Below are 26,748 nucleotides of genomic sequence, written 5' to 3'. Positions count from 1 at the left end.
TATGTTCGCGAACGTTAGCTAACATTTGCGATCTTGAATGCACCTCAGGTCTGAACCCCCAGCATCACCCCCTCTGCTGCATGTGTTCCTTAGTCCCCCCCCCCCCCCCCTCCGTTTGCATGGTCCTCCGCTCATTCACCTCTCCTGTGGTTTGGCTTCTTGGGACTGTATTGCTTTTCAGTTTGGTTTGTTTTTTCATGGCCATCCCTTTTTGCTTTCTTTCTTTTTTTTTTTGTTTGTTTATTTGTTCCCCTTTCTTGGCTGGATACCTGTGTGTGTTAAATCCACTTCCTGTCCAGTGCTGGAGTTTGAGCTTCGGAAAGCCAAGGAAACCATTCACGCTCTGCGCACCAACCTGACCCAGACAGCAGGTGGCGTACTTCATACTTACCCTACTAGGGACAAGCATCGGAAATTAGCATATGCTATACATGCTGTGATACATTGCATTGGAATTTTGCTTTACAGTAATCTGTGTTTAACCCTTGTGTAGTCCTAACATTATGTATACTCCCCTTGTCATAATGGTAAAAAAAAAAATGACCCAACTTCAAGTAAACCCCTAAAATAAAGAAAATCTATTTTGCATGAAGAAACAACCTGATCACACCCATCACAAACTTTGTCATCAAATTTCAAGTTGAAAAAAGATCATTTAGGGGGTTTTCTCTGCTGTTAAAACGTAGTGGCGGGTCATTTTTGACCCTCAAGACAACACAAGGGTTAAATGTGGTTCTGTCCCTGCCAGTAAACATTAAATATAAAATTCTTCCTGCTTTGAGAGTTGCTTGGACCTGATTGGTGGAGAGTCCGGGCCAATAGATGTGCTTCTCTCTTGCAGAGAGTGAGGTGCCCTCCCAGGACAGAAAGCACTTCAGATCACATCCTGAAGTTCAGGTGGGAAGCCTCATTCATATTGTATTTATAAACGTTATAATTATTTCAGTATTTTGCAGATCTATCCAGTGTGACCTGTAAGGCAATTCTGTGATGATACATTTGTGCATGTCATAAGAATTGAGAATTTCTCAGGTGTAAAAAAAAGCAGAACAATTTAATTCTATCATGGTGTGTTTTGAGGTGCAAGTGATATTCTTACACCCTTGAATGCACAGCACACATTATTAAGTGTGTCAGCAGTGTGTCTGATGCTTATGCCTTATGCCTGTTTGTCTTTTCCAGGAGCCAATCCGTCCTCTTGAAAAAAGAGCCCTGAATTTTCTAGTTAATGAATATTTGTTGAAGAATAACTACAAGCTGTCGTCCATCACTTTCTCTGATGAAAATGATGATCAGGTAACGACCACATTCAGAGACAGACATGCCCATGTGCATGGCTCCCATGTCCCTCTTGTATGCTAATGTGTTGTGATCATGTAAAATGAGATCTGACTGCAGAGGTTATACACACTGCCTGCTGTTTTTAGCCACTGCGAATGGTAGCCTAACAAGAGTGCTTAGTTTGGTCACTGTTCTGGGTACTGATTGACCAGTAATCTTCATTCCTTTCCTGGTCCTTGAGAGCTACAAGCTCTGCTGGTTTTCCCTTTCACCTTAAAATCAGCACCCAATTCAGACCCAAGAAACCAGATGAAGTGAGTTAACTGTGTAATCAGCTGCCTTATTTGATCAGTTAAGTGCTGAGTGACAACAAAAACCAGCACACCCTGCGGCTCTCCAGGACCAGGAATGAAGATCAATTGATTAGATTAGGGGGGGCGACATTGGCTCAGGTAAAAACAGTTGTCTGGCAGTCAGGGGGTTGCAGGTTTTATCCGCCCTGGGTGTGTTGAAGTGTCCCTGAGCAAGACACCTAACCCCCAACTGCTCCTGACAAGCTGATTGGTGCCTTGCATGGCAGCCAATCGCCGTTGGTGTGTGAGTGTTATAAAGGAGTGATATAAAGGCGCTATATGAATGGCAACCATTTACCATTTAGACAGTCATCATGAGTAACTCTTGTGGTCAGACCACAGACGGGTTTGGATGCTCTTCAGGTTTTGGGTTTTGGGTTTTGGGTCTGGCAGTGCAATGGCCTGATTGTTGCGATGCATCTGCAGGACTTTGAGCTGTGGGATGAGGTGCGCTCTTCAGGTTTCGGGTTTTGGGTCTGGCTCTGCGAACGCGTGATTGTTGCGATGCGTCTGCAGGACTTTGAGCTGTGGGACGAGGTGTGCTCTTCAGGTTTTGGGTTTTGGGTCTGGCTCTGCGAACGCGTGATTGTTGCGCTGCGTCTGCAGGACTTTGAGCTGTGGGATGAGGTGTGCTCTTCAGGTTTTGGGTTTTGGGTTTTGGGTCTGGCTCTGCGAACGCGTGATTGTTGCGCTGCGTCTGCAGGACTTTGAGCTGTGGGACGAGGTGGGCTCTTCTGGTTTTGGGTTTTCGGTCTGGCTCTGCGAACGCGTGACTGTTGCGCTGCGTCTGCAGGACTTTGAGCTGTGGGACGAGGTGGGCTCTTCTGGTTCTGGGTTTTGGGTTTTGGGTCTGGCTCTGCGAACGCGTGACTGTTGCGCTGCGTCTGCAGGACTTTGAGCTTTGGGACGACGTGGGGCTGAACACGCCGAAGCCCCCGGACCTCCTGCACCTGTTCCGGAACTGCGGCACCAGCTCGCCGTCGCCACGGGACACCAGAGACGTCGCCGTGGGCGTGGAGCCCGACGACCTGCTGGGGAACTCCTTTTCCCATGAGCCTCTGCAGAAAATGGTATGCGAAGAAGTACGCCAACCGTGTGCCACGTCCTGTTCATCTACCCTGGGTGGCATCCGCATAGCGTCATACTGTCAATGTATATTATCTGTATCTCCTATTGCTCTCCATGCAGAGGCGGGCAAAGGTGAGCAGGTCAACATACAGGAGCCATCCTTCTGCCTGTTCACCACGTAGTACTCACCACATACAGCTGCTGTCAAACAGAAATAGGAAAGCAATGAACTTAACATCAATATTCATTCATCACTTATGATAATTATAACATCATTTGTAACATGGTTAGAGTGATAGAGTGATGGTCAGCGCACTGTGTACGATGTTCCCGGTCGTCCCCTGTGTGTGCAGCAGGCTGAGGTGGCCCAGGAGCTGGAGTACCAGATCAGCCTCCTGAGCAGTGAGAAGCAGAGCCTCACCGAGCAGATCAGGAGGCTCCAGAGGTGAGCTGGTGAAACAGGGACACCGGGGGGAACAGGAGAACAGGTGGGGACAGGAGAACAGGGGGGAACATGAGATACAGGGGGGGAGCAGGAGAACAGGGGGGAACATGAGATACAGGGGGGGAGCAGGAGAACAGGGAGAGCAGGAGAACAGGGATAGGGGAACAGGGGGGCAGGGGGGGCACAGGGGATATCTATAGAGTAAAGATGATGTTGCTCTAATACCTTTCCAAAACCTAGTTTTCATTGAAAACTCATTTCTAGCAGTCCATAAGGTTTTATAATGATTATGATGATGAATATGATGATGATGATGATGATGATGATGATTATTATTATTATTATTATGGTCCTGTTCGACGAGGCTTTGGCAGCCTTGGTCAGTAGTGAATAACGCAGGCATGGTTTAATCATTTCTCCCAATGTCTCGTACCTGCAGTGACATCCAGACCCTGCAGCAGAACATCTCCAGCCCTCCCACAGCTGGGGGAGGGGCCCCGGGGCAGGGAGGGGCCCCCCCAGCCGGTCCTGCCCCCGTCACGGCCCCGCCGGACAGAGGCCCCGGGGCGACAGACTGCCCGAGGGCCGCCACTCCCCCCGAAACCGCCCCCGCCACAGTCGCCGTGACAACCGACCACCCCCACGCAAACGGAAAGAGCCAGACGGAGCAGAGCAAGGGGCCGCCGCAGTTCGATAAGCCCAACAGGTGACTGCGACTGGTGGTGCCCGCAGGCTCCAGTCTGTCCGCACGCTAAATAAATCACATTTCACATGAATCGCACAGGTAGGGGGCACAACTGGGACAGTATTATTTTATTATTTTTTTTATCTGCCTCCCAATATATTTTGTCCCTAGCCTGAGAATCCATAGCTACAGCCCTAGAATCCCCACTTTTTCTTCACGTCTTGGGACCCAGTAGAGGCAGTGTCTACAAGTGACCACAAGGGGGAGCCAGAGTAATGAGTAATACAAGAACATGACAGGCTCTGGCTTTCATTGTATTCAGTTCGGATACTTCACTCTTAAAGGTACAATAGGTAATTTATGACTCCTAACAGTCGAGAGAGGAATAGCAGCAACAGATACCCTCAGACCATAACACTGTTTATCCCTCCCCCGTCTCTGTGAACGCGCTGACATTGAACGCTGATTTTCAACCAATGAGCTTGAATTATTGTTCAATGTTTTGGTACAGAGTGTCGGGTCTGTCAACTGCATATTTTGGGACCCGAATTTAAGGACTGAATTTAAACACAGGCAGAGGGCGAGTCAACATGTCAGTGAGCCTTTTTCAATGATAGGAAGGGATTCTTGGGGGTCTTGTAACAATGTTTTAACACAAAAATCTTACCTATTGTAGTTTTAAGCACTGCCCAAGTGCAGGGTCCTCCAGCCTGATCCTGACAGCACCGGAAATGCTAAAGATCTCAGGCTGATGCAGGGCTGATCCAGGGCTTACTCTGTGCTACACACTGACATTTCAGCATTCAGCAGACACTCTCCTACATGGGCATACACGGGGCGACATTACGTGTCCCCGAGCAAGACACTTAACCCCCAAAAGCTCCCGACGAGCTGGTCGGTGCCTTGCATGGCAGCCAATCGCCGTCGGTGTGTGAGTGTGTGTGTGAATGGGTGAATGAGAAGCATCAATTGTACAGCGCTATATAAATGCCGACCATTTACCATTCATATCCAGAGAGACATTTACACACAGCCCGTTTATACGCCTCCTGCTTTTCAGAGTACTGTCCTGCACCATGCATTATGACCAAAGCAACAATGTTTGAAGAGTGGTGCTTGTTCGCAATAAACTGACAGGTGTCTGCGTTGAATGCTAAATTTAATGAATGGCTGTAAGGGGATTATATTCCTAAACAATTGCCAACTGGTTTTCTTTTGTTTTCAGAAACCTCTCTCCGGCGTTTCTCCAGGCGCTTTTGGCATTCTGTCGAATGTCCGCAGACAGCCGACTGGGATCTGAGGTAAGGCAGCAGGATTTAACTTCCTGGGTGCATACTCTCACTCGGCCACCAGGTGGTGCCAAAGCAGCTTTTTACACTCTGTGTGGGTGACGGCGAAGGCTTTTGAAACCGTTATTTGTGACACATTGATTACGCAACATTGGGTGTTTCCTGTGAAGAGAAATGCGGTTTTAGCATAAGAGTAAATGATTGACATGCATTTCCTAGCTCCTTCTTTTAGAAAATGAATGAAGCCTCAATGTACCATCATTTGTCAATAAATCCTCACTGGGTGCATTCATACAGCACTTGAAGTGACACACCAAACATCCCATGATCAAAGTTTGTTATTCTACATCCTACAAAGAACCAGGCCCCAAATGTTGTTTGCTGGAGAGCGTTCAGAGTATGCAGGGCAAAACGTAGCAAAATGTTTATTTAAACAGAAACGTCGGCACGTTGAACATCCTGTTGCAAACCGTGAGGCAGACTGACTGACGTAGGTACGGTTAGCTCCTATGGCGCCATTATTGACACACCCGCCAAACCGGGGGGAAATTACCGGAGGAACGTATCGTTTAACCGGGAAACAATAGCAGAAACGTTTTCCGATTGATCGGTGGAGGAAAAAGCAGACTGACCTGTTTTCGCCCCCGTCCGCAGGTGTCCCGGATTGCGGACAGCGAGGACAGCGTCATGTTAATGCTGGGCCGCTGCCTACCTCACATCGTCCCCAACGTGCTGCTAGCCAAGCGTGAGGTAGGCGGCCCCTCCCCTCCTCTCTCATTGGCCCTACGTTGGGAATCTGCAATTTGGGATCTTCATCGATTGGACCATTTCCACCTGCACTCTGACCTCCAACACCAGGCCATTACTTCCTGTGTTGGCTGTTTCATTTTTCTCGTTGTTTGCTACCCAGCTAGTGCAAAACAAAAAAAACAAAAAACGTTTTTGGATGGTTGTGATGAATAGCATTAATGTAGCAATGTTTTTATACTGTCCCACTACTTGAGAAATGCACCAGTCGCACTTAAATTATAAGTCTGCTGGAAAACATTTTAAAGTTGTTATTGTAACCCATAGTTGACATGTGTTTTTAAAAGCCATATTTGGCTAGCTGGGTAGATCACCTGTTATCTGAATCTGGCTTGGTTATAACCTGTTACTCCACCTGTAGTTTGTGCTCATTTCTGCTCCACTTTTTTGTCCTTCATTTTGGCTCATTCTCTCACTTCCCACGCATGCGTCTCTGCCCCTAGAGAATGGTCACGCACCTGTGTCAGGTGAGTGGATGTGTGCTTTTGTTTTGTGTTTTGTGTTTTATTTTATTTTAGTTTTTTCTGCATGACATCACCGCCTGGCGTTAGCTGCTCATTTCATTGCACCTGTGGGCAAAGGCTCAAAAAGCTGATCGTCCAAATTTTCCCACTCTCGCAAAAATGTGAAACTTGCAGCTGCGTGTTTGTTTGTCTCTGAATGTGCAGAGCTCATTGATTTTTTGACTGTTTTACTTGGATTTTTTTTTTTACAGTGTTTTACTTGGATTTTGTTAGTGTTTTACTTGGTGGTATTCTGTTCACTGCTCACAGCTGGTAATAAAAGGCACATTCCTGAGTAACTTGTTAATTTAATAAGCTTTAGCTTCACTATTCACAGTGTCAGTCTTTCCTAGTGCTTGGGAGACAGTGGGGGTGTTTGCGATTTGGCACCGGACCTGGGACAAATACGTAATTGTTTTGGATTCAAATACTTTTCTGTGCTCAATTAATCTTGCCTGATTGAGCCAACCGAGAAGACCAGAAGCAGGCTTGTGCACTTTTTGAGAGTATGTCATAGGTTACAATATACTAGACTAGCTCAGTAAAGCATAGAAAAGATTTTGAATCCAAAACATTTGCATATTTGACCCAGATCTGTTTGGCACGTTTCTGATTGCTTCATTAGCGATAACATCTCTTTAGAATAGTCTTTTTAGTCATTTTCTGGAAACATAGTTTCCTTCTTGAAATCTGTTTTTCTGAGATAAAATCTACATCTTGTCAGTTCTCACAAAAAGCAATAAAGCGTGAAGGATTGAGTAGCTATATGTGCAAATGTTGTGAATGTTCTTGAATATCTTTCCAAAACATTGAGATAATCCATTATACCCAAGATTACAAGTCACTGAAAGTGTGAAAATGGAATTATATTGCACTAGTAATTTTAGTCTCTGCAATTAATGTAAACTCATTTAATTGTAATTAAATGTCAGTATTTCAGCACACACACGCGTTGTCACAGCTGTCTGTAGGGACAGTTTAAGACTCTGTTTGGGGGATTGTGGGAGTTTTAGCTACGCAGGAATAAGAATGGATGAATATTGGATCTTCACTCTATGTTTGCACGTGCTTAGCATGGAGCTGCTATAGATCATTATTTCTGCTGACTTTGTGTGGTTGTGTTGTGTTGGTTTGACTGACTTTAGTCTTTTCCCAAATAGGCTGTGTGCCCAATTGGCTAAATGTGCTTTTTTACATTATGTTTGTTTTCATTTCTAATGTATTTTATGCAGTTGTAGCAGCTTATTTAATGGGCAGTGAAGGACCGGCACTTAATGGTGTTGTATGTATTGCGCTAATCATTTATTTATGTATTTACCAAGTGCCTTTATCCAAAGAAATCATCATTGGCTATTGACCATCAAAGTGCCATACAGATTGAGTGTGCTTTACACGATGTGTGCCATTTGCAAATGCAGGCCACAGATGACTCAGAGACAGCTTGAAAAACTGCATTCATTATTTACCCTGTTATAGCATAATGAAACAGAGTTAGTAATTGCTGAATTATATTATTCAGCTATTACAAAAAACATATAATACTAATTATATTATGAAGTATGCATTTCCATCTCGTATAGCGCATTCCCTGTTGACTAGTCTATATTATTGTCATTGCAGTGGATGCTGGTATTTGTAGTTCTAAATTGGTTACACTAGCAGGTCACATCAGAAATATTGTGGCTGCAGTGGCACAGAGTGGAGTATAAATCTGTATGAATTATACTTAAGAGCATAAGAGAAATATCATCCACCACCTCCCTCGCATAGTTCTGCTGGTAATCGTGTGGATGCACAACCAGCTGGATTCCATGACGTACAGAATATTTCCGCTGACTGTTGAAAATCTTGTGTAGGACTCAAATATTTCCATTGGGGTTCATGTAAACTGAATCTCAGCCACTTAGTTGTATGTTGTTTCATGGTCATTTTGGCCAGGTATTCAGCCCTGCCTGCAATGCTAGTTGTTGTGTGTTTGTCCATGAGCCATGACCCCTGGTCTATGACCTCTGACCTCTGACCCCTGCCTTTATTGACAGGAGCTGATCCCCCTCATCCTGTGCACGGCCTGCCTGCACCCGGAGCCCAGGGAGCGGGACCAGCTGCTGCACATCCTCTTCAACCTCATCAAGAGACCGGACGATGAGCAGAGGTCTGTGTGTGTGTGTCTCTGTGTGTCTGTGTGTGTGTGTGTGTGTGTGTCTCTGTGTGTCTCTGTGTGCGTGTCCGTCTCTGTGTGTCTGTGTGTGTGTGTGTCTGTGTGTGTCTCTGTGTATCTCTGTGTGTCTGTGTGTATCTGTGTGTATCTGTGTGTGTCTCTGTGTGTCTCTCTGTGTCTGTGTGTGTGTGTGTGTGTGTGTGTGTCTGTGCGCATGTGTGTGTCTGCCTGTGTGGGTGTGTGTGTGCGTATGTGTGTGTCTGTGTGTGTGTGTGTGTGTGTGTGTCTCTGTGTGTCTCTGTGTGTCTGTGTGTCTGTGTGTGTGTGTGTGTGTGTGTGCATCTCTGTGTGTCTGTGTGTGTGTGTGTGTGTGTGTGTGCTTGTGCATTAGTAAGCATGCATGTGCAGGGTTTGTTGGTGTTAGTGCAGGGTGTTAGTGAATGTGCAGGGTTTGTTGGTGTTAGTGCATGTGCAGGGTTTGTTGGTGTTAGTGCATCTGCAGGGTTTGTTGGTGTTAGTGCATGTGCAGGGTTTGTTGGTGTTAGTGCATCTGCAGGGTTTGTTGGTGTTAGTGCATGTGCAGGGTCTGTTGGTGTTAGTGCATGTGCAGGGTTTGTTGGTGTTAGTGCACGTGTGACACCCCAGGGCGTCCTGATAAACCCAACCCAGCGGCCATCTTGTGTGCGCAGGCAGATGATCCTGACGGGCTGTGTGGCCTTCGCCAGGCACGTGGGGCCCCCCCGCGTGGAGGCCGAGCTCCTCCCCCAGTGCTGGGAGCAGGTGAGCCCTTCCCGTCGCCACGGCGACCGGAATTTCCCGGAACAGGGACCCGGGGGCGGGCGATACGAGCGAGTAAACTCACCTCCCGCATGGCGGACCAGTGCGGTTCTGTCTCAGCGCGGTCTGTGTATCCGTCACGGCGGATTACTCACAGCACAGCGACGACCGACTGAGCCGAAAATACGGCACAACTGCTAGTAACAAATACTAATACAAGTAAATGGCATGGCTGAGATAGTGGTGTACGTTTGAGTTCTGCTTCTTGAGTTCTCTTGGACAAGTGTTTCCTAAATCCCGTCCACGCCAAAAAGAATAACTGTAGACGATAACTTTAACGACAACGATGTGAGCATCCACACTGATCAGAGATGAAGTTGTGTAAATAGCCGTTTTGAATGCGAAGCCTTGTAAATTCGGATTTTGATTGGATGTCAGCTTCATGCAGCTGGAAAAAAATCACTCTGAAAGTGATCCCAACAACAACATTGTTCATCGCAGTCATGTTTATAGTTGTTTTCTTTCGGCACTATTGTCCGCCTAGGGGAATTTCACGTAAAAATTTTTTCGCTGTATCCTTAAATTAGTTAAGAAAATAAAATAAAATGTTACTCTCCCATTTCTTTCACACCTATAAAAGAAAAGTATTAAATATTTTATAGACTCATTCATTGCTGCAGCCAATAGCTTCTGTCTTCTCTAGCCAAGTCAGCAGCAAGGAGTAAAACTAGTATTAGTATTCCCACTTACCAGTTTTCTTTCCAGGTAAGAAAGGACAAAGACCCAGTCTATCAGAGGCACTTGCAGTAGTTTGAGGACAGATAGTCGTGTGAGGGCACTGACCTACACTGATTTGGCCAGCTGAGTCACCCTGTTTACAGGAAACCCAAGAGCATCTGAATGCGTCTTGATCTTTTATGTGGCACTTCATCTTGGTATCTTCGTCTTGGTATCTTCATCTCGATGGGGTACCCGTGACTCTTATCTCTGGCAATCATGACTCACTTCTAGTTTATGACTTGCCACACCGTTATTGACTAGTTCACACACTATGTTCATCGTGTGAACTGGGCTTGAGGTGCATGAGTATGGATGACTGATACTTTATGAGGGACGACCCTGTATGCACGAGATGTATGTTATCTGCCCTGTGTTCTGCAGTTTTTCCCGACACACTTCTTACTAAAATGTGTCTGCCAAAGAAAATGTCATTTAAAAAATGCAGTGTATGACGGTGCCTTAGAAACCGCCACCATGGGGCTTTAGATTGAAATGTATGTGTGAGAAGCCTGTGGAATAGACACAGATTGGGGTAGATTAAGACTGAAATGAACACGTGAGAAGGTTGTGGAATAGACACAGATTGGGGTAGATTAAGACTGAAATGAACACGTGAGAAGGTTGTGGAATAAACAGAGTGTGGTAGATTTAGGCTGAAATGAACGTGTGAGAAGGCTCTGTAATAAACAGAGTGGGGTAGATTTAGGCTGAAATGAACGTGTGAGAAGGCTCTGTAATAAACAGAGTGGGGTGGCCCTGCAGGGGTCTGACAGTGATGGGATCCTCTCTCTCCCTCCCTCCATCTCAGATCAACCATAAGTACCCTGAGCGCAGGCTGCTGGTGGCTGAGTCCTGTGGGGCCCTGGCTCCCTATCTCCCGGTAGGCTCACTCTGTGAAATACCTCTCTCTCTCTGACTGTGAAGGCCCACTGTAACATACCTGTCACTGTATGACTGAAGGATCTCCATCTGTGAAATACCTCTCCTTCTCTGACTGTGAAGGATGTCTTTCTGTGAAACACCTCTCTCTCTGACAGTGAAGCCTCACCCTGTGACATACCTATCACTCTCTGTCTGTGAAACGCCTCCCCCTCTCTGACTGTGAAGGACCTCCCTGCCCCCTCTCCCTCTCTGACTGTGAAGGCCCTCCCTGCCCCCTCTCCCTCTCTGACTGTGAAGGCCCTCCCTGCCCCCTCTCCCTCTCTGACTTTGAAGGCCCTCCCTGCCCCCTCTCCCTCTCTGACTGTGAAGGCCCTCCCTGCCCCCTCTCCCTCTATGACTCTGAAGGCCCTCCCTGCCCTGTGGGATTGTGGGAGTTGTAGTTCCTACACGCCTCTCCCCTGGCAGACGGAGATCCGCAGCTCGCTGGTGCTGTCCATGCTGCAGCAGATGCTGGCGGAGGACAAGGCGGACATGGTGCGGGAGGCCGTGGTGAGGAGCCTGGGGGTCAGCATGGGCTACATCCACGACCCCGACAAGTACAGCCAGGTGAGCCCGTCCGCTCCATCCGCTTCTGAGCCGAGGCATCCTCCCCTCAGCCCTGCTCCTGGAGAACTGCTGTCCTGCAGGGTTTCACTCCAACCGTAACAGAGCACATCTCATTCAACAGCTAGAGCAGGGCTGCCCAACCCTGTTCCTGGAGATCTATCGTCCTGTAGGTTTTCACTCAAACCCTAACAAAGCACACCTCATTCAACAGCTAGAGAGGGGCTGCCCAACCCTGTTCCTGGAGATCTAGCAACCTGTAGGTTTTCACTCCAACCCCAACAAAGCACACCTCATTCTGCTAATTATCAGCTCAACCAGATGTCTAGCTGTTGAATGAGGTGTTGGTTTGTCAGAGTTGGAGTGAAAACCTACAGGACAGTAGATCTCCAGGAACAGGGGTTGGCTTGTACTAAGAAGTAGTGCTGTTGCTAAGAAAGCGCATGTACACAATGCGCACAACTCATTCCATCACTGAAGATAAAGTGTGCTGAAGAGTAAAAAAGTCTGTTGATGCTTCTGTTATCTTTGATGAGCTGCCTGTCAGTCAGTCTCTAAAGAAGCTGTGCGATTGTTTTCTGCTTGGTTCCGCTGCGTTTGTGTCCAGGGTTTTGAGCTGATGCTGCTCTGTCTGGGAGACCCGTCAGGGCGGGTGGTCAACGCCACGCACCAGGTGTTCATCCCAGCGTTCGCGGCCTGGACCACAGAGCTGGGATACCTGCAGACACAGCTCCTCCCTTCCCTGCTGGAGCGCATCGAGGGCCTGCTGCGGGTACGGCCTGTGTGTGTGTGTGTGTGTGTGTGTGTGTGTGTGTGTATGTGTGAGTGAGTGTGTGAGAGAGAGAGAGAGAGAGAGAGAGTGGGTGTGAGTGTGTGTGTGTGTGTGTGTGTGTGTGTGTGTGTGTGTGTGTGTGTGTGTATGTGTATGTGTGAGTGTGTGTGTGTGTGTGTGAGAGTGAGAGTGAGAGTGTGTGTGTGTGTGTGTGTGTGTGAGAGAGTGTGTATGTGTGAGTGAGTGTGAGAGAGAGAGAGAGAGAGAGAGAGAGTGGGTGTGAGTGTGTGTGTGTGTGTGTATGTGTGAGTGTGTGTGTGTGTGTGTGTGTGTGTGAGAGTGAGAGTGAGAGTGTGTGTGTGTGTGTGTGTGTGAGAGAATGTGTATGTGTGAGTGAGTGTGTGAGAGAGAGAGAGAGAGAGAGAGAGTGGGTGTGAGTGTGAGTGTGAGTGTGAGTGTGAGTGTGTGTGTGTGTGTGTGTGTGAGTGTGTGAGTGTGTGAGTGTGTGAGTGTGTGAGTGAGTGAGTGAGTGAGTGAGTGAGGGTGTGTGTGTGTGTGTGTGTGTGTGTGTGTGTGAGAGTGTGTGTGTTTGTGTGTGTGAGTGTGTGTGTGTGTGTGTGAGAGTGTGTGAGAGAGAGAGAGAGAGAGAGAGAGAGAGTGTGTGTGTGTGCGTGTGCGTGTGAGTGTGTGTGTGTCTGTCTGTGTGTGTGTTTGTGTGAGAGAAAGTGTGAGTGTGTGTTTGAGTGCGAGAGAGAGAGAGAGAGAGAGAGTGTGTGTATGTGTGCGCGTGTGTGTATATATATGTGTACACGTGTGTGCACGTGTGTACGCATGTATGTGTGAGTGTGTGTGAGAGAGTGAGAGAGAGAGAGAGAGGGAGAGAGAGAGAGAGAGAGAGTGTGCATGTGTGTGTGCGTTCCAGGCTCCTCTCCTGATTAAGCGTGCATTGTTCACATGCAGGTGACTGTTTTGTGCTCTCTTTTATGTCTGAGATATATAGCACTCTCTGGATTCAGTGTGTCTGTATACTTGGACAAGCATGTGTGTGCTCGAGTTCTGTGGTGCTCTCCTAATTGTGTGTGTGTGTGTGTGTGTGTGTGTGTGTTTGCATGTGTCTGTGTCTGTGTCTGTGTTTTTTCAGGAAGGAGAGACCGTGCTGGACGAACACAAGCTCCACATATACCTGTCGGCCCTGCAGTCTCTGACCCCGCCCCTGTTCGCCAGTGTCCTTCAGAACGCCCCCTTCACCAATCAGACCAGGCTCCAGGGCGAGGCCCCGCCCATCGAGGGTGAGAATCCCGCCCATTCCAGCCTATTCCAGCGTTTACACATTCAGCTCGGGGGGGGGGGTAAAAGGTCAACTCTCACACACACTTCAAAATCAAACTATGGCTGATGGCCACACTCTGGCCTTTAATATAGACTCTATGAGCAACTTTCAAAGACGTTTTTTTAAAGCTGAGGTTTAAAATATTTATGCAAGCGTGCCCAGAAAATACTCTCTGCCTTCTCTTTTTACTCTTTCCCTGAAGACTACGGTCACCTCGTGTGATCTGTGCTTTCCTGGAAAGGCAGGAGTGTGGTGTTCTAGCCCAGTGGCTTCACCCCGTCTGAAAGAACTCAACCAGAACCACTAAAGCAAATATTTTAGCGGGAAACATTAATAAGTTATAAATACTATGCGCAGGCAAGCCAAACCACACCCTGCCTCAGAAATGGTCCTTCTGTTTGATATGAGCATGTTTGTGCACTGGATCTGTATTTATGCTTAAATATGTATGTGTATATATGGGCCCAGTTGCACAGACACACATTAAGCTTTGTCCTGGACTAAATTTTGAGTTTTGTATGGAGAATCTCCACTGAAAATTGAATTTAGCCTAATTTAATCTGTGTCTGTGAAAATGGCCCATAGAAGTCCATAGAATAAAAAAAATTTTATTTTCTTTTTCCATTTGTTTTTTTTTGTGATTTTTTTTTCTTTTTTTGGGGGGGGGAGGGGGTATTTTTCCAGTCATTCCTCCCTGTGCCTTTTCGTCTCACAATTCTTCCCTCACTGCGACCCAGCGTGTGGCACGTGAACGGCAGGTCTCAGAGAGGACAGGGGTGAAACCTGTAACGTTCTGTAACGTTCTGTAACGTTCTATCACGTTTTGTGCCCCCCTCCCCGCCCCGCCCGCCCCGCAGTGACGCGGTTCCCCCGCCCGGCCTCCCCCCTCCAGGACATGACGACGGTGGTGGGCAGCCGGGAGCAGCTGGCGGCCCTCCTGCAGCAGTACGAGCACCAGCTGAACCACGAGGGCACCACCGGCTGGGACAGCCTGCTCTGGGTGGTGAACCAACTGTGAGCGGCCCCCTCCCTGCGCCCGTTTCAGGGGGGAGAAAGGCCCCTCGAGCGTGCGGAAATAGCACATCAGAGGCGTAGCTTCAGATCCCGCGACGGCCGCTTCAAAAGTGTTGAGTCAACAGAAGGGCTGTGAATGGAGGCGGCAAGATGGGTGGTCACCAATCAAACGCGATTTACTCGGCCAATCAAAACCCCTGTACAGCCTTGAGGAGATCTTTGATGTCTCAGTGGACCTGATTCTTTAGTGTATTCTTGGTTTGTCTTAACCCTTTGAAGAGTCGGTTCTAGAAAAGTCACTGCTATTTCTTTTAGTCAGTTACATTAGCATCATCCTGATCGCATATCTATCATTTTACACCTTAAAGGGATAATAAATGCCTATATATACTTAACTTTTAACCGATTGTTTGGAAAGCACACAGAGTAAACTTTTAGTTTCAGTTAGATATACATATAAATATATTTTTTTAGTATTGTATTAAGAGGGTGATTGTTCAGTGACTGCTTTTTGACTAGTTGGGACATTCATAGTTCACAGTGGTGGATACATTGGCTATGTGAGATGATCAAACCCCTTTCTAACCCCACCCAACAGGCTGCCGCAGCTCATCGAGGTCGTGGGCCGCATGAACGTCACTTCAACAACGTGCGTCCACGAGTTCTCCCGGTTCTTCTGGAGGCTGTGCCGGACGTTCGGGAAAACCTTCACGAACGCAAAGGTACAGTTTATTGCCCAGTGACGTCGGGGGCGGTTAGTCTTTATTTTTGGTTCAGTCGGAGCTGTGAGTCACGCCACTTTGAAGAAGAAGCCGTCTTTGTTTTGTTTCTCCACTTGAAGTAAATGTTTTCGTGCCATGTTGTGAGCCATGTGTTTGTCTTTCACCCGCTCGGGTCCCGGCTTTGTTTGTTCCAGGTGAAGCCCCAGTTCCAGGAAATACTCCGGCTTTCCGAGGAAAACGTGGGTGCGTGGCTGTAATTTTCTCCCCCGGGTTTAATCCTGGATTTGGAATAGGGCGGTGGCTGTGTGTCTTGGCGACGGTCATTCGGTGTTGAATCATATCACATGCACCCTGCAGCTGAGTGCCTGTCAGCCACCTCACTGTGTACACTGTCTGTAAAGTCTCTGATCTAGGCCTGGGGGCTTTCACACATCTAATGGAATTAAAACAATCATTTATTATGTTTAGGACGTTCTTTATTTACTTCAATAGTCACACTGCATAATTAACATTTATGGCCCTAGCAATATAAGTTATTTTAATATTTGTGATTACAACTACTAATCTGCAATGGCTTACTGTAGAATTAGTCAATGAATGGACATATACAGATGGATTAAATTTCATCTGTCCAAGCTAATACACACGCTTGCTGGCAGTGGCTAAATATTTGCCCTTACATTGTACTATGGCTGTAGAAATGTTACACTGCATGCCAGAACAAACAGTAAATTATGTTTTAGGAGGTAAATTAAAGCATAGGGAAAATATTCTTCTCGCAAAGTTCAAAGGTTCACATTTATTTTACAAAGACAAAGTCTTTATTGTATATAATTTTTATCGCTGCAGACATGACGGCAAGCAACGACATCCTGACCAAAGCTACAGTGCCTGTCTATGCTACGGGGGTCCTGACGTGCTACAATCAGGTGCGATCTTCTGATTCGGGTTCTGGGTTCTGGTTCGGCCCAGCTGGTGAGGGCCTTGTAGCCTCGACCAGGCAGGGGGGGGGGTCCAACTCCAGTCCTGGAGGGCCGCGTTCTCTGCTGGCTTGTGTGATTTGTGTGTGATAAGCAGCCGTTTTAGGCCTAGGGAACCGGGCGTGCAGACTCTTTACCCTTTCTTGCTCGGAGAATGTACTCGTTCGCACTGAAAGAGAACGTGATCGTACTTTCAGGGTATGTTTGGGGAAATTTGATCCCCGAAGAACAACTGTCACTTCATGTCTGAGGGCGCGATTCATAAAGCGTACGGTGAACCGTTAGTCCGGTGCGCAGCAGAAGGAGCCGGGTCCCTTCCATTAGCGGCGGGGTGGGTTTTGATTGGCTCGTGCCCGTCAGTTTACTGTTGCTACCGCTGCGTTAATTCCGCACGCCCGCGGGCTGCAGCTACGCCTGTCGTCCAATCAGCACCCGCCCTGCCGTGTGACTTGCAGCGTAGAGAATGCGCCGGGGCCACCGCTCCAGCGGTGACGCATCAGCCGCAACTTTGCGAGAGAAGATAAACCGCTCGAAAAAGGAAAAATAGGCTTTTCCTGATTAGGCGAAACGGCGTAGACGTTTGCGGTGTGAAATGTGTTGTTGTTTTCTGCAGGAAGAGGACCGCAAGCTTTTAATGGGCTTCCTGGAGGACGTCATGACGACCCTGTCTCTGTCGCACGCTCCCTTGGACAGCCTGAAAGCTTCTTTTGTGGAGCTGGGGTAAGTGTTCGGACAGGTCACGCGCTGCTGTCAATCGCAGGTCGGAGGTGATATTGATTGGCACAGGAAAACAATCTTGTTAAAAGTCTTAAGGAATGTTTTAGTCTTGTAATAATGTTATTAGTCTCTCTCTCAGGTCAAAAATAATCCATTGGCAAATATTGAGATGAGATTTGCTTGACAAGTAAAACTTTCCTATTGCATTGGCAAATCTTGAAATGAGTCAATGAGTGCCTTATCTCATTGGCAATATTTTTGTCTTATTTAGCAAAAAAGTGAAAGCAATTCGATTTTAGGTCCCAATATAAGACTAAAATTATTTTTGCAGTGTGTAAACAAAACAACTCCTCCAGTGACCTCTCAAAAACATTTCTGCCAGTGTTTTCAGGAGCTTTTCTGAACCTGGCCAGTATGTGCGAGGTGTGTCATAAAAGGCTGTCGGCTGAAATGTGTGTGTGTGTGTGTGTGTGTGTGTGTGTGTGTCTGTGTGTGTGTGTGTGTCTGTGCAGGGCCAATCCAGCCTATCACGAGCTGCTCCTCACCGTGCTGTGGTACGGGGTGGTGCACACCTCCGCGCTGGTCAGATGCACCGCTGCGCGCATGTTCGAGGTCAGTCCCGCGCCGTGTCGTCCGTGGGCTGTTTACCGTGTGACTTCTCTAAACCAGTCGCTGACGCTCCCGCTTCCCTCCTGCCCCTCATTTGTGCGATGCCGCCGTGATTCCGCACTTCCTCTGTGACGTCACCCTGCGCCCGGCCAATCAGCTGCTGGTGAAGGGGGTGAACGAGACTCTGGTGGCCCAGCGAGTTGTGCCGGCTCTGATCACGCTCTCCAGCGATCCCGAAATGTAAGTACCCTCCTCCTCCACCCCGCGACCCATGAAAATAACTTCCCTTTTCCCCCCTAGTATACCGCCAAAGAATCCAAATTTATAGCTGCGCAGAATGCGAGTGCGTGCCCGTGCATTTTCCCATTCCAGATGGGGGCGGTTTGATCCAGACCTGGGTGTGTCGAAGTGTCCCTCGGCAACCCTCAATTTTTTCCCGACGAGCTGGTTGGTGCCTTGCATGGCAGCCAATAGCCGTTGGTGTGAATGAGAAGCATCAATTTTACAGTGCTTTGGATAAAAGGGCGCTATATAAATGCAGACATTTACCAAATATATCTCTGCTCGCTGTTTACTGAAGCTCTGTACATTGACAGGGTTGTGGCTATCTGTGCATAGTGGCAGGCGTGGTGTAGTATGGAATACAACCGCAAATACTCAGTTTAACCTCATTGTGCTATTTCCTTTGGAAGGACAGTATGTAATTATGGTCTTGATTTCTTTCAACGTCTTCATATTTATGGAGTACGATGAATGTGACTGGCCCGCAACATAACGGCAGTTTGTAATATAAAACTGTCTTTGTTCAAAACTGTAACACACTCAGAACTTGTGAACTGTGAAGAAATGTGATCAATGCAGATTTATTATGTATGTATGAGGCATGATTAAGATTTTAACACCAACCACGTGAGTTTTTCCCTGGCGTCTGAATGAGTTGACAAGGTACATGTTTGCTGCTGCTTGACACACCTTGTTGTTTGGCTTGTTTTTGTTCATGTTTCAGCTCTGTTAGGATATCAACAATACCTGCGTTTGGTACAATAATGGAGACAGTAACCCAGAGAGAGGTACCTTCACGCTGTATTGTTTTACAAAATTCGCTCATTGATAAACCCATTCTAATAATGCGGAACTCACATATGAGGAACAGCCAATGGCAAGCTTCTCCTCGTTGTGCTCGTTCTGTGGAGCGGAGGGAAACCATTTTTTTTTTTTCTTCCTTGCTGGTGTAGTTACAGGAGAGGGTGAAAATGCAGCTGTCCTCCTTCCTGGAAGACCCCCAGTACCAGGACCAGCATGCTTTGCACATGGAGGTCATCAGGACGTTCGGGCGGGTCGGGCCCAACACGGACCCCAAGTTCAGAGACGAGTGTGAGTCTCCCAGCGGCCTACGAATATGCCGCCATTTTGTTCTCACGTCAAGTTAAACACGTCAATTACCCAACATTCCTCCAACTGTAGGTTATCCGTCTTCCTTTTCCCACTGTTTAATATGTTGAAAAGGCTCTTACTTGTCCTAAACTAGGTAACTGGTGCAGTTGAGTTACAGTTGCAGTTTCTTGGCCGTGCCTCTAAAGGCACTTGTCTTCTGATCAATAATTTTTTAGAAATTTTTGAAGAGACAGGAATACAGGAGTAATGGAAATGGAAAAATATATGCAGTTATAATAACAATAGTGATAATAATAATAATAAGCAAGATGTCTCTCTAACCCCCATCTCATAACAAGGCGACCCATGGATCACAGGAACACGGGAAAGGGTCTGTGTTCATTGGCTCAGGCGGCAAGAGCAGTGCTGTGGCAGTTAGAGGGTTGCGGGGGCACTCTGGGTGTGTCAGAGTGCCCCTGAGCAAGGCACCTAACCCCCAGAATGTTCCCCATGAGCTGGTCGCTGCCTTGTATTGCAGCCAATTGCCATTGGTGTGTGAGTGTGAATGGGTGAATGAGACGCATCAGTTGTACAGCGCTTTGGACGAAGGCGCTGTATATTTAGTGATGTGCTGTGGTGCTGATATCTCTCTTCCTGGTGCTTGTGTTCCCAGTTGTCCTCCCCCATCTGCACAGGCTGGCCCAGAGCAACAATGCCCAGACGGCGGAGGGTAAGAGGATGGACATCGCCACCCAGCTCTTCGATGCTTACAGTGCCCTCTCCTGCTGCTGTATCCTTCAGGGTCAGGGGTCAAGGGTTCACTGGGGTCAGACAGGGTCAGGGGTCATAGGGGTCACGCAGAGGTCTCTGTTGATTGCTAGCGATGAGTTAGGTCAGGTAAGCTGATAATGTGACCACAAATTATTCAGCGTCAAGGAAATCTGAATTTGCATATTGCCAAGATTCGGTGTTCACTTTATCTTGGTTGAAATAACTTACTGTTGAGCATTGGTAAATATTAACTATTTTATTCAAATACTCAATTGTGCTGATTGCTAAAGAGACAAAGTTTGTTTTTGGTTTTCATACTATGTATTGCAGTTAGACTGTAATATGAGTCAATACTTCTTGTTATATAAAACTATAGCTTTACATTGAATTGCTGTGCTGCACGGATTGCGCACTTTGTCAGACAGAACTATTTTGGTTTCGTTATTGTAACTGGGGTTTGGGAGAAATGGCAGGAGAGCTTTTTCGAGCATCCGCAGTGCATTTTTCCCCTCCCAGTGTACGTAGCTTTGAAGTGTTTCAACGCCCTGGCAGGCTAGAGGAAAAATAAACACTGCATTTTATGCAGACCACAATTGCAGGGTGGACAATAAAGCCCAAAGGCTGTCCGCTCTGCAATCCTGGGTAATGAAGGGGCAGCCTTCTCCAAACGGGGACGGTTCGGATCTCTGGTCAGGGTTCCCAGCACGTCGGCCTGGCCTGGGGCCGCCCGCATCCCCGCCCGACCCCTGACCTCCGGAGGCGGCCTCCCTCACCTCCACGCCGCTGGAGCTGGGTCGGGTTCGAGAGTTTTAAGGAGCTTCCCCGAGACCCACGCCACGGGCCAAAATAACCCACCCAGGGACTTAAAGGGGCCAGGAGCGTGGAATCAGAGAGAGGTGCGCGAATTAAGGCCGTTTTGGATAAGAAAAACAGGAAGTGATGAGGAGGAAGTGCCAATATGGAAAAAATGGGTCATGTTTGCTGCAAAATGTCGAGTGAGACTTTGTAAGCCTCGGGATGGGAGTTATCATATGCTATTAATTTAAACTAGCACGCTGCTATGGAGATTTTTGTATGGGTTGACTGATTGGCTGTACATGCTAGCCCTGCCCATTCCGGGGTTCTTGAAGCTTGTCTTCAATTAGTAAGTTTCCGTAGTATTTTAACCCTTTGAAGATCAGGTTGTTTGGATTTTTTATTTAATTTTTTTTCAAAATTCTAAAAAGCGCTTGAACGCTAAAACTTGAAAATGTGTTTACTCAAAAGTGAATGTTATAGAATTAAGAACATTGCATTCACTTACCAGGAGTGATTCTTACATCAGCAATTAGAATGTTCAGTTACGACCATCTTAATATGTGAGATCTTACACCTTAAGATTGAGTAATCTTAAATAGGATTTAAAGAAAAAGTTTTTTAACAAAGGTTAAGTAATCACAAAATATCACAGTGGTCTCCACAACTTCCCAGTATTAAACAAACAGGATTCTGGGCACTCAGCTTTGAAACTACAATTGAAAACTTTCACGGTGGGTGGGGAAAAAAACTGCTCAATAATTATGTCCGAGGATTACCCACCAACCGCCTGTTTCTTTTGACTTAATGTTCGAAGTCTCATCTGAAAGTGACCAGTGAGGCGCTGAAAGGAGATTTTGACTGACCGCAGCTCAATAGTGGTGCTTTGTTTCACCGGATTATGCTAATAAAACATATTTTCCTGTCCTGTGCCTTCTTCGACCACATCGGTGCTAATGTTTGGTTTGTTAGTGAAAGGCTGTGTTCATGCCAACCCCTGGGGCCTCGCTGTTCCTTAATCCTGTGGCCGCAGTCATCTCGGAAGAGTGGCTGGTGATTCACTTCCTGCCAGGCCTGCGATGTCTAAGAGCAGACATGGAGCAGTTTTCCTCTGAACATGAGGTCTGTGCCCGGCTCCTCCTCCTCCTCTGCTCAAATACATTTCTGACCATGATTTTCTGCATGTAAAACCTGACACCTCTTTATGATTTTTTTGTACTTTATTTTTTTTTCCTATATGTGCACACTACAACTAAGTTTACTTAAAATGGTTACATATTTTGCATGTTTAAAAGGAGACATTGTACTTCCTGTGTTCTGTTCATTGTGTGCACATTCAGAGCTGTGTGTGTGTGTGTGTGTGTGTGTGTGTGTGTGTATGTGTGTCAGGGGACTGTATGTTTAGAAAAAACATTGCTGCAGTAGCCCTTGTACATTGACTTCGTTAATGTTGCACTCAAAGAAGATTCATTTATTTGTTGATTTATTTATTTGTTTAAGTAATTGCATGTTCCAGGAGGACATTTCCCAGCATTGTTGGCTATTAGATGTGAGCCAAACGAGGTCTGCTGTACTGAACTGCAGATAGCCAATAAACTACCGGGCCCCAAAGATTGAATTATGAAATGAGTGCGGATTGCTCGCGCGTGATAACCGGGGAGTGTCCTGGATTAGTGGCACACGGTGCGTGTGCCTAGAGGAGCCTTTCTCCTTCTGCGGCTCTGAACAAGAAGCAGCGGAACAGGAATATTGTACACATTGACAAAGTCTGATGAAATGCCGAAATACCTGCAGCTTTAACCCTCATTCGTCTGTAGATGACAGGGGGGGGTGGGGGGTTCAAAACCCGTTCACACGTTCCCTGACCTTGGGATTATAAGGCTCTATCGGTGTTCTGAGTCGTTTTGAGATATGGAGCTTCAAAGCTTTCACATGCTAACGCAGCCAAGTGTAGATCAAAATGACAGACACTCTAGAAGTTCTCTGAATGTACCGGATCAAAATCCTATCAAATTGCCCTATTAACAACATACGTATTTATGACACCAAGGGGCCTCGCCTGCAACTACATAGCTTGGACTAAATTGGGTTTTCTGTGGGGGAATCTCCATTGAAAATTGCATTTAGACTCGGATTAGGCTTAATCTGTGTGTTGGGGAAACTGGCCCTGACTCATTTTTGGCAAAAAGGTCCAAAAACGCATCAGAACCTTAAGGTCTGTGTTTGGTTGTGGTGGGGGACGGCACAGAGCTGGGGGTGATCTGGCGTGCTGAAACTGGCCTTTCGTTGTTCCATTTTTCCATTTTTCCAGGTTATCCTGAGTTCCATGATTAAGGAGTGCGAGCGGAGAATGGAAAACAGGGGTGTCCAGGAACAGCAGGGGTAAGACTCCCATAATTTGGCCACCACACCATGGTTTTGTGTTTGATTCTAAAGCAGAGCGTGCCAGTTTGCTGAGTTTACTGCTGAATCACACAACGGTTGCGCCCCACCCGTTGGGTTTGAGTCTGCCATCTTTTGATAAAACGTCCGCACAAGATTCTCCACATTACTGTCGGCACTGCCAAAATCTTTCGCGGCTCTTTTGAAAGGCTTTCACGAGATGTAAAACCACACGGGTTCAACTTCTTCTGTACTTTATTGCAGAGCGGGTTTCATCTGAGATCTGCTTTTATTACACTTTAGTAAACCAGGAAAACTGTTACCACATGAATTTGTATAATGTTTGTGAAACGAAAGCCCACATTCAAATCTGAGTGGAGAACTATTTAAAAATATTTTTTTTTTAAACGCAGACTCTTTTCGTCAATAATAAAGACAAAGAGTAATCTGTGAGGGGAAAAAAACTGGAAAAAAACTTCAGACCATCAGAGAAAGCCACCTGTGAAGAGATTTTGAGATTGAATTAATTTTGAGTGGTAAAAAAATCAATATCCAGTTATGCTCACATTTTTTCCCTCCATATCTTCAGCTCCATTTCGATTGCAGCAAGTCTTGTGAGTGAAGACGCGAAAACGAAGTTCCTCAGTAAAATGGGTCAGCTGACCACTTCTGGAGCCATGTTGGCCAATGTGTTTCAGAGGAAGAAGTGACCCCATTTTCCCATCATCCTCTACTCGGCGCAAGAGCCTTCTACTTGAAGTCAGTTGTCTGCCTTTTTTTTTTTTTTTAATGTTCGTTTGTGTCTGATTTATTTATGATTTATTTAACTTTATTCTGGCTGACAGGAATTTGCACTTTGTTTAATCATTTCAAAGAGAATTTGTCTTTTTTTAATTATTTTGCCTTTTTTTGTAAATATGCACTTCGTACATAAGAAATTTGTACAATTATTCCCCTGGCCCTGTCTTTGTTTTGCACAGTGCTTCATGATTTGTATGTTTTTCTGTTTTTATTAAAGCGGTGGGTAATATGTGGAAGGAGTTTGAGGTAAATCATAAATCTAATTGACTGTATAATACATTGGTTTATTAGGCGGTATGATATAATGTACATTTCAATTCCATGTCATGAAGTAATAAAAGTGAAGAACTTGTGTATTTAAAGAACCTTTTTGTTTGTTTTATTTCATGATCATTAACATGGAAACAAAGCCAGACTTACTTACTTAGTATAGCCTACTGATTGCCAGTTTCTATAAAACAGCCCGATAGAACAGTTCATCTCCCAAATAATGGATACTGTTTCTTAAAAATTCCTGATAGTTAATCATTTACTGTCGTGGATTCAAGAGCAAAATTTGCATATGTCTAATATTTAACCTTCATAAATCATGGGAGAAGCCAGGTGTGATAAGAATGCATAGATTGCTCAATGTATCCATGGAAAACGACAAGTCCAGACCGTTAGGGATCCTGTGACTGTTCCTGTGGCTGTTTGCCCGATAGTGGTCAAACGGAGGCGCTGTCAGAACCGGGCTGAGTGCCTTAGCGGGTGTGTGCTAGCACACTGGCGATTCTGCGCATGCTTAGCTGTAGACCGTCTAAAAGAGAAGGTGATACTAGGCAAATGTCTGATGTTACAGCCAGGTTGATTTGTAAATGGTAAATGGTTGGCATTTATATAGCGCCTTTATCCAAAGCGCTGTACAATTGATGCTTCTCATTCACCCATTCATACACACACTCACACACCGACGGCGATTGGCTGCCATGCAAGGCGCCGACCAGCTCGTCAGGAGCATTTGGGGGTTAGGTGTCTTGCTCAGGGACACTTCGACACAGCCCGGGCGGGGGATCGAACCAGCAACCCTCCGACTGCCAGACGACTGCTCTTACTGCCTGAGCCATGTCGCCCCATAGATTTAGATAGAAAGAACTGGAAAGGTAGTATCTCCCAGTATCTGATTGTCACAATAGCGCTGTACGTCACATATCTGACAAAACACTAAACATGAGTCACAAATGGAAGTCACAAATGGAAGACAATCACTATTCGATAGTTCACTTAGGCATATCCCAGCTTACACAAAATGTTCTCTTGATGTTACGGGAATATTTTGTCAGTGCTATAACATTGGCATGACATTGGGAGAATGTTTTGTGATGAGATGATGAGAACATAAGGCATTGAGATGGGATTGTCTATGCCAGTAGCATTACATTACATTGCATTATTGGCATTTGGCAGACGCTCTTATCCAGAGCGACGTACAGTTGATTAGACTAAGCAGGAGACAATCCTCCCCTGGAGCAATGCAGGGTTAAGGGCCTTGCTCAGGGCCTTACTCAAGGGCCCAACGGCTGTGCGGATTTTATTGTGGCTACACCGGAATTGGAACCACCGACCTTGCGTGTCCCAGTCATTTAACCACCGCTACAGGTGGCCCCTAGCAAAGACGAAAGAGGCACTCTGAGACATGACCTCATCGCCCTACTCTTGCCTACACTTTCCGTTCGCATGCCATGTCCAGGAATTAAAATGCAGAAGAAATTTTTTGTCATGGTGTTGAGAAATACTGTATATATTTCTCCCACATTCTAGTCTCTTGCATTACTCAACCCAATGCATCACACAGCACATAAAATCATGATGCAGTACGTAGTACATAGGCCGCTTTTCACTTATTACCATTGTGCCATCTGGCCTAAAAGAACATACGTTAGAATGGCATTGATTAAAACATGATTACTATATGAATGCAAAGCATCTATACCTGGGTACTTAACGGGGTAGTTCACCCAAAACTATTAATCCAAGCAGATGGTTTCACTGAGATTTGAAGAATTTTCTAGCAGGTCACCCTGATGAAATGGTATTTTAATTTTGCCTTCTTATATCAGCATAACAGACCATTTTATTGGTGATTTTATGGCAGTGTGAATGTTGGCTTAGGGTATGTAGCGACTAAGGTCCTTTGTGGTCATAGACCAGGGATCTCAAACTTAAATCCTACCAGGGATCTCAAACTTAAATCCTACCAGGGATCTCAAACTTAAATCCTACCATGGATCTCAAACTTAAATCCTACCATGGATCTCAAACTTAAATCCTACCAGGGATCTCAAACTTAAATCCTACCATGGATCTCAAACTTAAATCCTACCAGGGAGCTCAAACTTAAATCCTACCAGGGAGCTCAAACTTAAATCCTACCATGGATCTCAAACTTAAATCCTACCAGGGATCTCAAACTTAAATCCTACCAGGGATCTCAAACTTAAATCCTACCAGGGATCTCAAACTTAAATCCTACCAGGGATCTCAAACTTAAATCCTACCATGGATCTCAAACTTAAATCCTACCAGGGATCTCAAACTTAAATCCTACCAGGGATCTCAAACTTAAATCCTGGTGAGCCGTTGTGTCTGCTGGTTTTTGTATGTGTTCCTACACTTACGTGTTTAATATAAGGCATTGATTGGCTAAATAGTCTAAAGCTAGCCTTGTTTCCAAGGCCTAAATATGCATCCAAGTATGTTTGAATCTTGATGCCATATATGTGTGTGTGCCTAACTATTGGGGTATACACTCACCCAAGCACTTTATTAGGTATTTATTAGACTTATTTTTTTTACTTCTACTCCTGTAGC

At 46.2% G+C, this 26,748-nt stretch overlaps 1 protein-coding gene across 4 annotated transcripts in view; it reads left to right on the top strand.

The window, feature by feature from the left end:
* LOC133137253 (RAB11-binding protein RELCH homolog) overlaps positions 1 to 24,263 on the top strand; it is a 34,051-nt gene extending 9,788 nt beyond the window's left edge. Inside the window, exons 3-30 of one of the 4 annotated variants that reach the window (XM_061255415.1) lie at positions 300 to 371; positions 842 to 897; positions 1,183 to 1,296; positions 2,525 to 2,704; positions 3,056 to 3,147; positions 3,587 to 3,853; positions 5,058 to 5,133; positions 5,776 to 5,871; positions 6,372 to 6,395; positions 8,471 to 8,583; positions 9,279 to 9,369; positions 10,955 to 11,026; positions 11,494 to 11,634; positions 12,239 to 12,403; positions 13,545 to 13,692; positions 14,591 to 14,747; positions 15,346 to 15,469; positions 15,664 to 15,712; positions 16,319 to 16,398; positions 17,063 to 17,169; positions 17,679 to 17,778; positions 17,933 to 18,015; positions 18,782 to 18,845; positions 19,011 to 19,149; positions 19,823 to 19,939; positions 21,749 to 21,837; positions 23,027 to 23,097; positions 23,687 to 24,263. In XM_061255415.1, coding sequence (XP_061111399.1) covers positions 300 to 371; positions 842 to 897; positions 1,183 to 1,296; positions 2,525 to 2,704; positions 3,056 to 3,147; positions 3,587 to 3,853; positions 5,058 to 5,133; positions 5,776 to 5,871; positions 6,372 to 6,395; positions 8,471 to 8,583; positions 9,279 to 9,369; positions 10,955 to 11,026; positions 11,494 to 11,634; positions 12,239 to 12,403; positions 13,545 to 13,692; positions 14,591 to 14,747; positions 15,346 to 15,469; positions 15,664 to 15,712; positions 16,319 to 16,398; positions 17,063 to 17,169; positions 17,679 to 17,778; positions 17,933 to 18,015; positions 18,782 to 18,845; positions 19,011 to 19,149; positions 19,823 to 19,939; positions 21,749 to 21,837; positions 23,027 to 23,097; positions 23,687 to 23,807 — 3,008 coding nt within the window. In that variant the 3' untranslated portion in view covers positions 23,808 to 24,263. The remainder of the gene's footprint in view (positions 1 to 299; positions 372 to 841; positions 898 to 1,182; positions 1,297 to 2,524; positions 2,705 to 3,055; positions 3,148 to 3,586; positions 3,854 to 5,057; positions 5,134 to 5,775; positions 5,872 to 6,371; positions 6,396 to 8,470; positions 8,584 to 9,278; positions 9,370 to 10,954; positions 11,027 to 11,493; positions 11,635 to 12,238; positions 12,404 to 13,544; positions 13,693 to 14,590; positions 14,748 to 15,345; positions 15,470 to 15,663; positions 15,713 to 16,318; positions 16,399 to 17,062; positions 17,170 to 17,678; positions 17,779 to 17,932; positions 18,016 to 18,781; positions 18,846 to 19,010; positions 19,150 to 19,822; positions 19,940 to 21,748; positions 21,838 to 23,026; positions 23,098 to 23,686) is intronic. The other 3 variants (XM_061255417.1, XM_061255416.1, XM_061255418.1) reach the window with 3 other exon arrangements.
* The last annotated feature ends 2,485 nt before the right edge of the window (positions 24,264 to 26,748 follow it).

The sequence above is a fragment of the Conger conger genome, chromosome 9 (genome assembly GCF_963514075.1).
Source record: "Conger conger chromosome 9, fConCon1.1, whole genome shotgun sequence".
Taxonomy (NCBI): domain Eukaryota; kingdom Metazoa; phylum Chordata; class Actinopteri; order Anguilliformes; family Congridae; genus Conger; species Conger conger.
Note: the sequence above shows the minus strand (reverse complement) of the source record. Positions and strands in the feature narration are given on the sequence as shown.